This window comes from Salmo salar, chromosome ssa10 (genome assembly GCF_905237065.1).
Source record: "Salmo salar chromosome ssa10, Ssal_v3.1, whole genome shotgun sequence".
Taxonomy (NCBI): Eukaryota; Metazoa; Chordata; class Actinopteri; order Salmoniformes; family Salmonidae; genus Salmo; species Salmo salar.
The window spans coordinates 92,453,610-92,465,591 of record NC_059451.1 but is presented as its reverse complement, the minus strand read 5'-3'; the positions used below and the strand labels follow the sequence as shown (position 1 = coordinate 92,465,591).

At 44.8% G+C, this 11,982-nt stretch overlaps 1 protein-coding gene across 1 annotated transcript in view; it reads left to right on the top strand.

Moving 5' to 3' along the window:
* Positions 1 to 11,982, top strand: part of LOC106561189 (FERM domain-containing protein 4A-like) — a 109,142-nt gene that overhangs the window by 56,097 nt on the left and 41,063 nt on the right. Inside the window, 7 exon segments of the mRNA XM_045688230.1 lie at positions 1,505 to 1,589; positions 3,340 to 3,396; positions 4,576 to 4,598; positions 9,970 to 10,053; positions 10,160 to 10,225; positions 10,485 to 10,542; positions 10,693 to 10,779. Of these exon segments, the coding sequence (XP_045544186.1) occupies positions 1,505 to 1,589; positions 3,340 to 3,396; positions 4,576 to 4,598; positions 9,970 to 10,053; positions 10,160 to 10,225; positions 10,485 to 10,542; positions 10,693 to 10,779 (460 nt within the window).

Genomic DNA, 11,982 nt, shown 5'->3' with positions numbered 1-11,982 from the left:
TTCTACTGTTACAGTAGCTCCCATCTCTCTCTATATAGACTACATTCTACTGTTACAGTAGCTCCCATCTCTCTATATATAGACTACATTCTACTGTTACAGTAGCTCCCATCTCTCTATATATATAGACTACATTCTACTGTTACAGTAGCTCCCATCTCTCTCTATATAGACTACATTCTACTGTTACAGTAGCTCCCATCTCTCTTATATAGACTACATTCTACTGTTACAGTAGCTCCCATCTCTCTCTATATAGACTACATTCTACTGTTACAGTAGCTCCCATCTCTCTCTATATAGACTACATTCTACTGTTACAGTAGCTCCCATCTCTCTCTATATAGACTACATTCTACTGTTACAGTAGCTCCCATCTCTCTATATATAGACTACATTCTACTGTTACAGTAGCTCCCATCTCTCTCTATATATATATAGACTACATTCTACTGTTACAGTAGCTCCCATCTCTCTATATATAGACTACATTCTACTGTTACAGTAGCTCCCATCTCTCTCTATATAGACTACATTCTACTGTTACAGAAGCTCCCATCTCTCTATATATAGACTACATTCTACTGTTACAGTAGCTCCCATCTCTCTCTATATAGACTACATTCTACTGTTACAGTAGCTCCCATCTCTCTCTATATAGACTACATTCTACTGTTACAGTAGCTCCCATCTCTCTATATATTGACTACATTCTACTGTTACAGTAGCTCCCATCTCTCTATATATAGACTACATTCTACTGTTACAGTAGCTCCCATCTCTCTATATAGACTACATTCTACTGTTACAGTAGCTCCCATCTCTCTTATATAGACTACATTCTACTGTTACAGTAGCTCCCATCTCTCTCTATATAGACTACATTCTACTGTTACAGTAGCTCCCATCTCGCTATTGATGGTTACTGTCTTTCTCTGCCTGCACTCTGCTGATGATGCAGATAGCCAAGCCAGCCAGCCAGCCAGCCAGCCAGCCAGCCAGCCAGCTAGCGATTGTGTGAAATGCATGGTGTGCACATTTGCGATGTGTGGTGTGATTGTGTAGATGATGTGTCTGTGTTTGTGCATCAGCGTTTGTGCGTGCGTGCGTGTGTGTTGGATGGTTGCCATGTATCAGACAGAGAGGTGTTTATTAACTGTGTGTGTGTGTGTGTGTGTGTGTGTGTGTGTGTGTGTGTGTGTGTGTGTGTGTGTGTGTGTGTGTGTGTGTGTGTGTGTGTGTGTGTGTGTGTGTGTGTGTGTGTGTGTGTGTGTAAGCCTCATGTCTGATGACTCCTAGTGGACACTCTGTTCACTGCAGTTCTGCCACACATAGTAGCCTGGAACTAGATTGAATGAGTTTCCAAGACGCATACAATCGAAACTCATTGTGTCATGGTCTGTTGTACTGTACTGTGTTTTATGTTTCTGTTCATCACAGGTTTTAGAGACTATTTCCTGCCTGTTCAGCTAAAGTCATGTGTTCTGTTTTCTATGTGTTACAGGTTTTACATAGAGAGTATTTCCTACCTCAAGGACAATGCGACTATCGAACTCTTCTTCCTCAATGCTAAGTCCTGCATATACAAGGTAAGGTCATCATGGCCTGTGGTTCACATGCTTAGATATGCTTAGATATAGCATGCCAATATATATATATATATATATATATACTGTATGGTATTGTTCTGCTATGTGTTAGATCAGTGAGTGTCTGTCTGTGTGTGTTCTCATGTGTTATGCATTGATGATTTATCTTCCAAGAAGTGGATTTTATTTTCCAGTCATGTCATCATTTCCCCACCAGGGGGTATATGTGGGCTGTTTGGTCGTCAGTGTGACGTTTGAACAGTAAAACCACTCTCTGTCTCCTCTCTCTTCCATTCATCCTGTTAGAAACAGATTTAGCATTAGCTAAGCTTCTGCTAGCTCCAGCTCCGAAAGTGTTAACCAGCCTCAAAATGCATCCACTGATAGCGAAGCTTCTGATAACACTCCAGCAGCACACAAAGCTTTTCCTAATGCGTACCCAGCACTGACAACCTAGCGTATGCTAACACATAACCAATACTTCACACCTAACACTAGGTGTTTATAAAGGTAGGCTGGAGAACTCTCACTGTCCAACAGACTCAAGTGAAGTGAGGGTTGTCTGTGAAGTCTACATTTCCACTCCAATAGACCAAAATAGCTCTATTTTTACTCGATGCACACATGGATACAAGGACACAAAAATCAACTTTTTCAACATAACACAGACTGCGTAAATGTTACTCATGATACAAGATTTTTGCTACACCTGCAATGACATCTGCTAAACATGTGTATGGGATCGATACCATTTGATTTGATTAGTCGTGGCTACGTTTAAGACATTATAATTGTGTTGTGGCTATAGAGTCATATTTAATGCAGTCATCTCCTGTCTGCATGTATGGAGTGTGTGTTCTACACTGGACCACACACACACACATACACACACACATACACACACACACTGCTAGACCACAGCCCCATGGTGAGAGCCCATGCTGGGTGGTACTGTTTTCAGTGTTGTGTTTCACTCTGCTGTCTGATCTCTTAACCGATTAACTGCCAGGGATTGTATAGAGGACATTCCTTACATACCTGACCCCTTTAGTCACTAGTCATCCACACACAGACACACACACACACACACACACAGACACACACACACACACACACACACACACACACACACACACACACACACACACACACACACACACACACCTACACTACTAATACAGTGTACCTACACTACTAATACAGTGTTGTATTAGTAGTGTAGGTACATCGTGGTCATAGTATGAATCTGATGTATGAAAATGTGCTCCTCACAGCTCCCCACATAGGGAATGCAATGGATACATTGGATTGGGTTTATTAGCTGTGCAAGTCACAGAATAACCGTTATATAATGCTTTCCTCTCCCTCTCTCTCTCTCTCTCTCTCTCTCTCTCTCTCTCTCTCTCTGTCTCGCTCTCTCTCTCTGTCTCTCTCTGTCTCGCTCTCTCTCTCTCTCTCTGTCTCGCTCTCCCTCTCTCTGTCTCTCTCTGTCTCGCTCTCTCTCTCTCTCTGTCTCTCTCCCTCTGTCTGTCTCCCTCTCTGTCTCTGTCTCTCCCTCTCTGTTTCTCTCTCTGTGTCTGTCTCTGTTTCTCTCCCTCTCTCTCTGTTTCTCTCCCTCTCTCTCTGTTTCGATCTCTGTCTCTCCATCTCTCCCTCTCTGTTTCTCTCTCTGTGTCTGTCTCTGTTTCTCTCCCTGTCTCTCTGTTTCTCTCCCTCTCTCTGTCTCTCTGTGTCTCTCTCTTTCTCCAAGGAGCTCATTGAGGTGGACAGTGAGGTGGTTTTTGAGCTGGCCTCCTATATCCTACAGGTAAGTCTGAGGTCAGAGTGACACCAGTTCCTTAATCTGCTTCCTGACACACCACACTACTCACTTTCCAATCTGCTGAAATAGTGAGCTGTCTTTCCTCTAATTCTGCTTTATTTTAGAAGGATTGTTTCTCTAGCTTTGTCCCAGATCTACTCTGACTCTACCCATTAGTTCATCATCTTTATCATGACATGAACATGACAGAGGAGTTGGCCAAATGAACTTACATTTGAAGAATCAGACATTGATTATTTTTTAAATGGGCTCCCATGCCTAGTTCGAGGGAGTGAGTATGTATATTGGCCAGGTAGTGTGTAGGGTTCCCCCTCAGTCTAGGTCAGCCCATTACCACACACACACACACACACACACACACACACACACACACACACACACACACACACACACACACACACACACAACAATAGCGCACACACACAGTCCATAGTCTTTGTGTGTGTGTATGTGTGTGTGTGTGCGCTATTGTTTGTGTGTGTGTGTGTGTGTGTGTGCGTGTGTGTGTGTGTGTGTGTGTGTGTGTGTGTGTGTGTGTGTGTGTGTGTGTGTGTGTGTGTGTGTGTGTGTGTGTGTGTGTGTGTGTGTGTGTGTGTGTGTGTGTGTGTGTGTGTGTGTGTGTGTATGTGTGTGTGTGCGCTATTGTTTGTGTGTGTGTGTGTGCGCGCTACTGTGCGTTTGTGTGTGTGTGCGCTATTGTGTGTGTGTGTGTGTGTGTTTGTGTGTGTGTGTGTGTGTGTGTGTGTGTGTGTGTGTGTGTGTGTGTGTGTGTGTGTGTGTGTGTGCGCTATTGTTTGTGTGTGTGTGTGTGCGCTACTGTGCGTTTGTGTGTGTGTGCGCTATTGTGTGTGTGTGTGTGTGTGTGTGTGTGTGTGTGTGTGTGTGTGTGTGTGTGTGTGTGTGTGTGTGTGTGTGTGTGTGTGTGTGTGTGTGTGTGTGTGTAGGTGCAGAGGTGTCAGGTATCTCTTGGTCTTTAGAGGTTTTGCTCCAGATGGAAGGATAACGTTTCTCTCTGATTTCACCGCAGGAGACTTGACCCTACTCTCACCTGCCTGCGCTAATATGCTCACACATACACACACACTACTTAACCCACAAAAGCCATCTTTCGCCCCTCCATAATACTGCATATATCTAACCACTCTCTTTCTCTTCTCTATCCAGGAGGCTAAAGGTGACTTCACCAGGTAAGAACAGTTATTATGTATTTATACTACAGTAAGCTGTATATGTAGAATATACTTTATAATAACTAACATCCAGCAGCCTCAGACCTATTGTCCCTGTCTCAGTGGGGAGTAGAGAGGTGGTGGCCCACATATTTGTTTGGTTTTTGGGCGAGGGGAGGGTGGGATAGGTGTGTGTGTGACAGGAGAACAATAGCACCCATGTAAAGGGTCTGTCCTGGGCCCTCTGAACCCCTCAGAGCAGTGAAACACCCCTCCCTCTCCTCTCACAGGACCTGCCTTTGTCTGCCTGTCCTCCACCACTCTATTCCTCTCAATCTCTCCTCCCCCAGTCTCCTGATTCACTCACTCCATCCAGACTGAAGTCTGACTTTTTATTTTTACCAGGCAAGTCAGTTAAGAACAAATTCTTATTTTCAATGATGGCCTAGGAACAGTGGATTAACTGCCTTGTTCAGGGGCAGAACGATAGATTTGTACCTTGTCAGCTCGTGGATTAGAACTTGCAATCTTTCAGTTACTAGTCCAACACTCTAACCACTAGGCTACCCTGCCGCATATTTGTGTGTGTGTGTGTGTGTGTGTGTGTGTGTGTGTGTGTGTGTGTGTGTGTGTGTGTGTGTGTGTGTGTGTGTGTGTGTGTGTGTGTGTGTGTGTGTGTGTGTGTGTGTGTGTGTGTGTGTGTGTGTGTGTGAGAGAGAGAGTGAGACAGGGCTCCACAGTGCATGACTCCTAACCAATTAAAAACAGAGCAGTGAAACAGGGTGAGACGAAGGCCAGGGTAGTTAAGACCTCAGCTTCCCAGCTCACATGATGAGCCTTCTGCCCCCTAAAACAACTTATCCTCTATTGATTTGCAGTTTTATGGTGTAGAGAGATGCTAGCTTACATTTAGGCAGGCTTGAGATGTCCTTTACAAAATGCCATGTGGTGCAGTGTATTTTCTGCTCCATTGTGTAACCTGCTATAGTGTAAATGGTTGTTTGCAATGCTGGTAATCATGCTACTATGTTCCTTTAAATAAAGATGCAGTGGATGTCTTCACGGTTAAAGGAACACATGAGCTGTGTTCGAATATTAACCACACTAACCGTACTATTTGTGACGTAAATTGAGTATATATACTGCTCAAAAAAATAAAGGGAACACATAAACAACACATCCTAGATCTGAATGAAAGAAATAATCTTATTAAATACTTTTTTCTTTACATAGTTGAATGTGCTGACAACAAAATCACACAAAAATAATCAATGGAAATCCAATTTATCAACCCATGGAGGTCTGGATTTGGAGTCACACTCAAAATTAAAGTGGAAAACCACACTACAGGCTGATCCAACTTTGATGTAATGTCCTTAAAACAAGTCAAAATGAGGCTCAGTAGTGTGTGTGGCCTCCACGTGCCTGTATGATCTCCCTACAACGCCTGGGCATGCTCCTGATGAGGTGGCGGATGGTCTCATGAGGGATCTCCTCCCAGACCTGGACTAAAGCATCCGCCAACTCCTGGACAGTCTGTGGTGCAACGTGGCGTTGGTGGATGGAGCGAGACATGATGTCCCAGATGTGCTCAATTGGATTCAGGTCTGTGGAATGGGCGGGCCAGTCCATAGCATCAATGCCTTCCTCTTGCAGGAACTGCTGACACACTCCAGCCACATGAGGTCTAGCATTGTCTTGCATTAGGAGGAACCCAGGGCCAACCGCACCAGCATATGGTCTCACAAGGGGTCTGAGGATCTCATCTCGGTACCTAATGGCAGTCAGGCTACCTCTGGCGAGCACATGGAGGGCTGTGCTGCCCCCCAAAGAAATGCCACCCTACACCATGACTGACCCACCGCCAAACCGGTCATGCAGGCAGCAGAACGTTCTCCACGGCGTCTCCAGACTCTGTCACGTCTGTCATGTGCTCAGTGTGAACCTGCTTTCATCTGTGAAGAGCACAGGGCGCCAGTGGCAAATTTGCCAATCTTGGTGTTCTCTGGCAAATGCCAAACGTCCTGCACGGTGTTGGGCTGTAAGCACAACCCCCACCTGTGGACGTCGGGCCCTCATACCACCCTCATGGAGTCTGTTTCTGACCGTTTGAGCAGACACATGCACATTTGTGGCCTGCTGGAGGTCATTTTGCAGGGCTCTGGCAGTGCTTCTCCTGCTCCTCCTTGCACAAAGGCGGAGGTAGCGGTCCTGCTGCTGGGTTGTTGCCCTCCTACGGCCTCCTCCACGTCTCCTGATGTACTGGCCTGTCTCCTGGTAGCGCCTCCATGCTCTGGACACTACGCTGACAGACACAGCAAACCTTCTTGCCACAGCTCGCATTGATGTGCCATCCTGGATGAGCTGCACTATCTGAGCCACTTGTGTGGGTTGTAGACTCCGTCTCATGCTACCACTAGAGTGAAAGCACCGCCAGCATTCAAAAGTGACCAAAACATCAGCCAGGAAGCATAGGAACTGAGAAGTGGTCTGTGGTCCCCACCTGCAGAACCACTCCTTTATTGGGGGTGTCTTGCTAATTGCCTATAATTTCCCCCTGTTGTCTATTCCATTTGCACAACAACATGTGAAATGTATTGTCAATCAGTGTTGCTTCCTAAGTGGACAGTTTGATTTCACAGAAGTGTGATTGACTTGGAGTTACATTGTGTTGTTTAAGTGTTCCCTTTATTTTTTTGAGCAGTGTAGTATGCTTATTGGTCATAGTATGGATATAGTTAGTATGCCCAAAGATCCTGGATGTCGTACTAAATTTGCCAAAATACGAAGTATACAAGCAGTGGACACTATTTCTGGGATTTTAATACAATTCTTCAGAAAATGGGCGTGGCTTCACAACATTTTCAGATTGAAAATGGTGGAATTTCATATCATTACAGCAGTAAATACTGGTATTTTAGCTAGCTACCTAATGTTAGTTGGCTACTAATACATCGAACTTGCCAGTATATTAACTATATGTCATTCTTAGCTCAACTAAGTGGTAGAGTCGCTGTGCGTTCTCAAGGGTAATTGTTAATTCGCTCCGGCTATCTACTCCGATTCCAGAGCTCTCTCGTCTGAGTGTACCAGAGCGCAGAATAAATGATGATTTACGAATGCTCAACCCAGTTGAATATGGCCTGTGTCAGTAAACGTTAGCAAAAAGCATAATTCAATTGTTGCCAGTTACAGTTACAGTCACCAACACTGTTATCATGGATAACATGAAAACAGCCTAACCAGCTCTTGCAAGGGCGAGTAAAATGGTCAGAGTGAGGTGATCTCTCATTTGTGTCTGGAAGTAGCTAGCAAGCTAGCCAACGTTAGCCAGTTAGCTTGGGTGCTTGACTGCCGTTGGGAGGTCAGAACGCTCGGATCAATCCTACTCCTCGGCCAGGCCGTCCAGTGCCACTGGCAGTGTGCGCTCTGAATTTACCAACGGACAATCTGACAACGCTCTGAATTTACCAACACCCAGAGCGCACTCCAGGTTGAATTTACAAACACACCCAAAATCATAAAATGTCTAGCTAGTAATTTGTTATGCTAACAAGCTAGCAAGAGTTTGCATAGCAACAGCAGCAACTTCTGGTAGACAGGTGAAGCGCTAGTATGCGCAACTGAAAGGATACCGTTCGTTTACAGTATACTAAAATGAACTAATAGTATACACTCATTAAGTATGTAGAATACAGTATGTTAGTATGGGTATTCGAACACAGCTATGGTCATATAACTTGGAGCAGTACAGGATAAGGATTCTTCGTCAGTGTGTGAGCATGGAGGGAAAGGAGGGATACCTAGTCAGTTGTACAACTGAACACATCTTCCGCATTTAACCCAACCCCTCTAAATCAGAGAGCTGCAGGGGGCTGCCATAATCAACATCCACAGAACAGCAGGTTAACTGCCTTGCACAGGGGCAGAACTACAGATTGTTACCTTGTCAGCTCAGGGATTTGATCCAGCAACCTTTCAGTTACTGGCCAAATGCTCTAACCACTAGGCCAGTGGCCAGGCCTGTGCAAACAAGAGAGTCAAACAGCATTCACCTTTGATCCCATTTCCTCCTTCTCACAGGGAACATAAAAAACATGGCATCCCACAGCTCTGGAATGTGTAACATATTACGCTATATATTACACCAACATTGTACGTGTTTATGTTACTGGTTGCCCATTCATTCCTGGTGAAGGCTGCTGGGGCTGTGGCGTCCAGATCAGGTGATAAAGGTTGGGATTGAGAACCATTGCTCTAGCCCACATGAAATAATACTATAGTAGTATGGTTAAATACCAAAGTATTCACTGTAATGTTTTTGCATACTTTGGCGTAGTATTCACTGTAGTGTTTTTGCAGACTTTAGTATACTGTAGTATGTGCTATAGTACTAATAGTATACTACTAAATTCTATAGTAAGTACTGCACATGATCGAGGTATACTACAGCGTGTCGTATAGCGTTCTACAGTATACTATAGTTTACTACAGAATGATATAGTAAGTACTGTAGTATTCTATAGTAAACTGTAGTATTTTTTCATGTGGGAGATCAGGCATGTGGGAGTTACAGCTATTATATTTCCAGTGTTGGCTGTCCTTTTTCCAGGCCTTTCCCTCAGTCTCAGGGGGCTGGGAGGTTTAGGGGATTACAGAGGGGTTTAAGACTGAGAGTCTGAAGTCTGGGGTCTCGCTATCTCTTCCTCTCTCTCTCTCTCTCTCTCTCTCTCTCTCTCTCTCTCTCTCTCTCTCTCTCTCTCTCTCTCTCTCTCTGCTCCACCAATTCAATTTCAATTTAAGGGCTTTATTGGCATAGGAAACATAAGTTAACATTGCCAAAGCAAGTGAAGTAGATAATAAACAAAAGTGAAATAAACAATACAAATTATCAGTAAACATTACACTTGCAAAAGTTCCAAAAGAATAAAGACGTTTCAAATGTCATATTATGTCTGTATACAGTGTTGTGACGATGTCTCTCTCTCTCTCTCTCTCTCTCTCTCTCTCTCTCTCTCTCTCTCTCTCTCTCTCTCTCTCTCTCTCTCTCTCTCTCTCTCTCTCTCTCTCTCTCTCTCTCTCTCTGCACTCTCTGCAGTTGTTCCCAGCTGTGGACTGTCCCATCAGTCCACCTGAAACACAGCAGGGCAGCATTAGTTTCCCCCACCCTGTCAGTTACCAACTCTGGCCCCCAACCCATAGTTTATTCTTAGGGAAATACCCTTGGATTGAAGTCAATACCTCATTGTGGTAGACAAACATCACACTATTGGAGACACCTTTGGATTGGTTTATATCACTAATGCCAATCTGTCTACAACACCTCTTGGCAGTTTGAAATCAGTGTGTGTTGACAGTAATGACGTGTGTGTTTCTGTGTGTGTCACAGTAACGACGTGACGAGGTCAGACCTGAAGAAGCTTCCAGCTCTGCCGACTCAGGCCCTGAAGGAACACCCATCTCTGGCCTACTGGTGAGTCCCAGCCTGTCTTATTGGCCCAGTTGACCAGGGCCACCAAACTCTACTGCCTGGTTGATATGAGTGATTGATTAGATGTTGTGTATGTTTTCTGTTCCAGTGAGGACCGGGTGATAGAACACTACAAGAAGCTGAATGGACAGTCCAGAGGGCAGGCCATAGTCAAGTAAGACTGGAGAGGGGAAGGGTGTGTGTGTTTCTTATGTGTCTCATGTTCTCTCCCTCTTGAGCTGTGTGTTCATCTCTCACACATGCTGGGTGTCTACTGCGTGTGTATCCATATGGGTGTGTGTGTGTGTTTTTATGACACTCTCTCTTCCGTAGTTGATGTGAAGTTGAACACTGTGAAGTTGAACACTGTGAAGTTGAACACTGTGAAGTTGAACACTCTCTGATTGACTAATGTCTCTCTCTGTCTGTCTCAGTTATATGAGCATCGTTGAGTCTCTGCCTACATATGGAGTACATTACTACACTGTTAAGGTACAACCTTATCACTTACAGTCTCTCTGTCTTGGGGTTGGGGGCTGAGGGGGTGTTTGGGAGGAGGCTTTGGGGGACTATGAAATACATGCACCCACACACAAATATACACACACACGCTCTGATGTGTGTACCCTCTCTCTCTGTCAGGATAAACAGGGCATCCCGTGGTGGCTGGGCCTGAGTTATAAAGGAATCTTCCAGTATGACTACCAGGACAAGGTCAAGCCCAGGAAGGTAAGACCTTCATTCTCTTTCTCTCCCTCTCGCTCCATTATGTCTGAATTTTATAAAGATGTAACACTGTCCTCCCATCAGTCTCCCTGTAGTCTGTTAAAGCCTCTCACCTCTCACCTTTGACCCTGGAAAGACTAGTATCATTCATCTCCTGGCTGGATGAACCGACACACACACACTCCCACACGTGAACTCTGACCCCTCAGTCCTGTTCTAATGTTTGTGTGTGTGTGTGTGTGTGTGTGTGTGTGTGTGTGTGTGTGTGTGTGTGTGTGTGTGTGTGTGTGTGTGTGTGTGTGTGTGTGTGTGTGTGTGTGTGTTTGCACATTTCAGTCTAAATGTCTCACCACTGTTCTCCCCACATTCCTGCTCTATCCCGTAATAGTCCCAGATCCTGAGGTTTCCTAGGTTACATCACCACAGAGACAGATTGGGAATGCTGGCCTAATCTCCTATTCTAGGTCACAGCATTATTTGGTGGTTTGAGATAGCTTCCAATGTTAGTATCAGGTAGAAAGGTGCTCTTTACAAACTATGGCTCTCTTGGATCCTTCATTATTGGCAGGATGTTTTCTCCCCATATCTCCCCATTTGTAGATGTAAACACACACACACACACACACACACACACACACACACACACACACACACACACACCTGAAATGCAGTGGGTCATGCCAGATTGAAAGTGGTCTGTACTACAATAGAGTGAATGTGTTCCAAGGGTTCAGAGGGGAGGAGGAATGAAGGGAGGTTCAGGTCTTCCATGTTCTGGCTTCTCATCAACATACACACACACACACACACACACACACACACACACAGAGTTACAGCTAAACCACAACCAGTAAAAATGCCTTGTTAGTGAGTTGTGAGACACTTTATGGTTTGTGAGTGACTGAGGCAGATGCTGATTTAGATTTTCTTGATAGAGATTAAGCCTATGTCTCTGCTAGCTATGTCTCTGCTAGCTATGTCTCTGCTAGCTATGTCTCTGCTAGCTATGTCTCTGCTAGCTAGTGTGTTACCGGGTCAGATAAGTATATGAACATATGAAACAGTGCTGAAAAACAACAGGAAGCCATGGGCAGGTCTCCATAGTAACAAAAGAACACCCTGGAAACATTTAAAGCCCCCACCTTTCTGAGGGAGGGGGACAGGGAAGGGAATCAGGGATGTAATGCTTCTCTCCAGTATTACTGA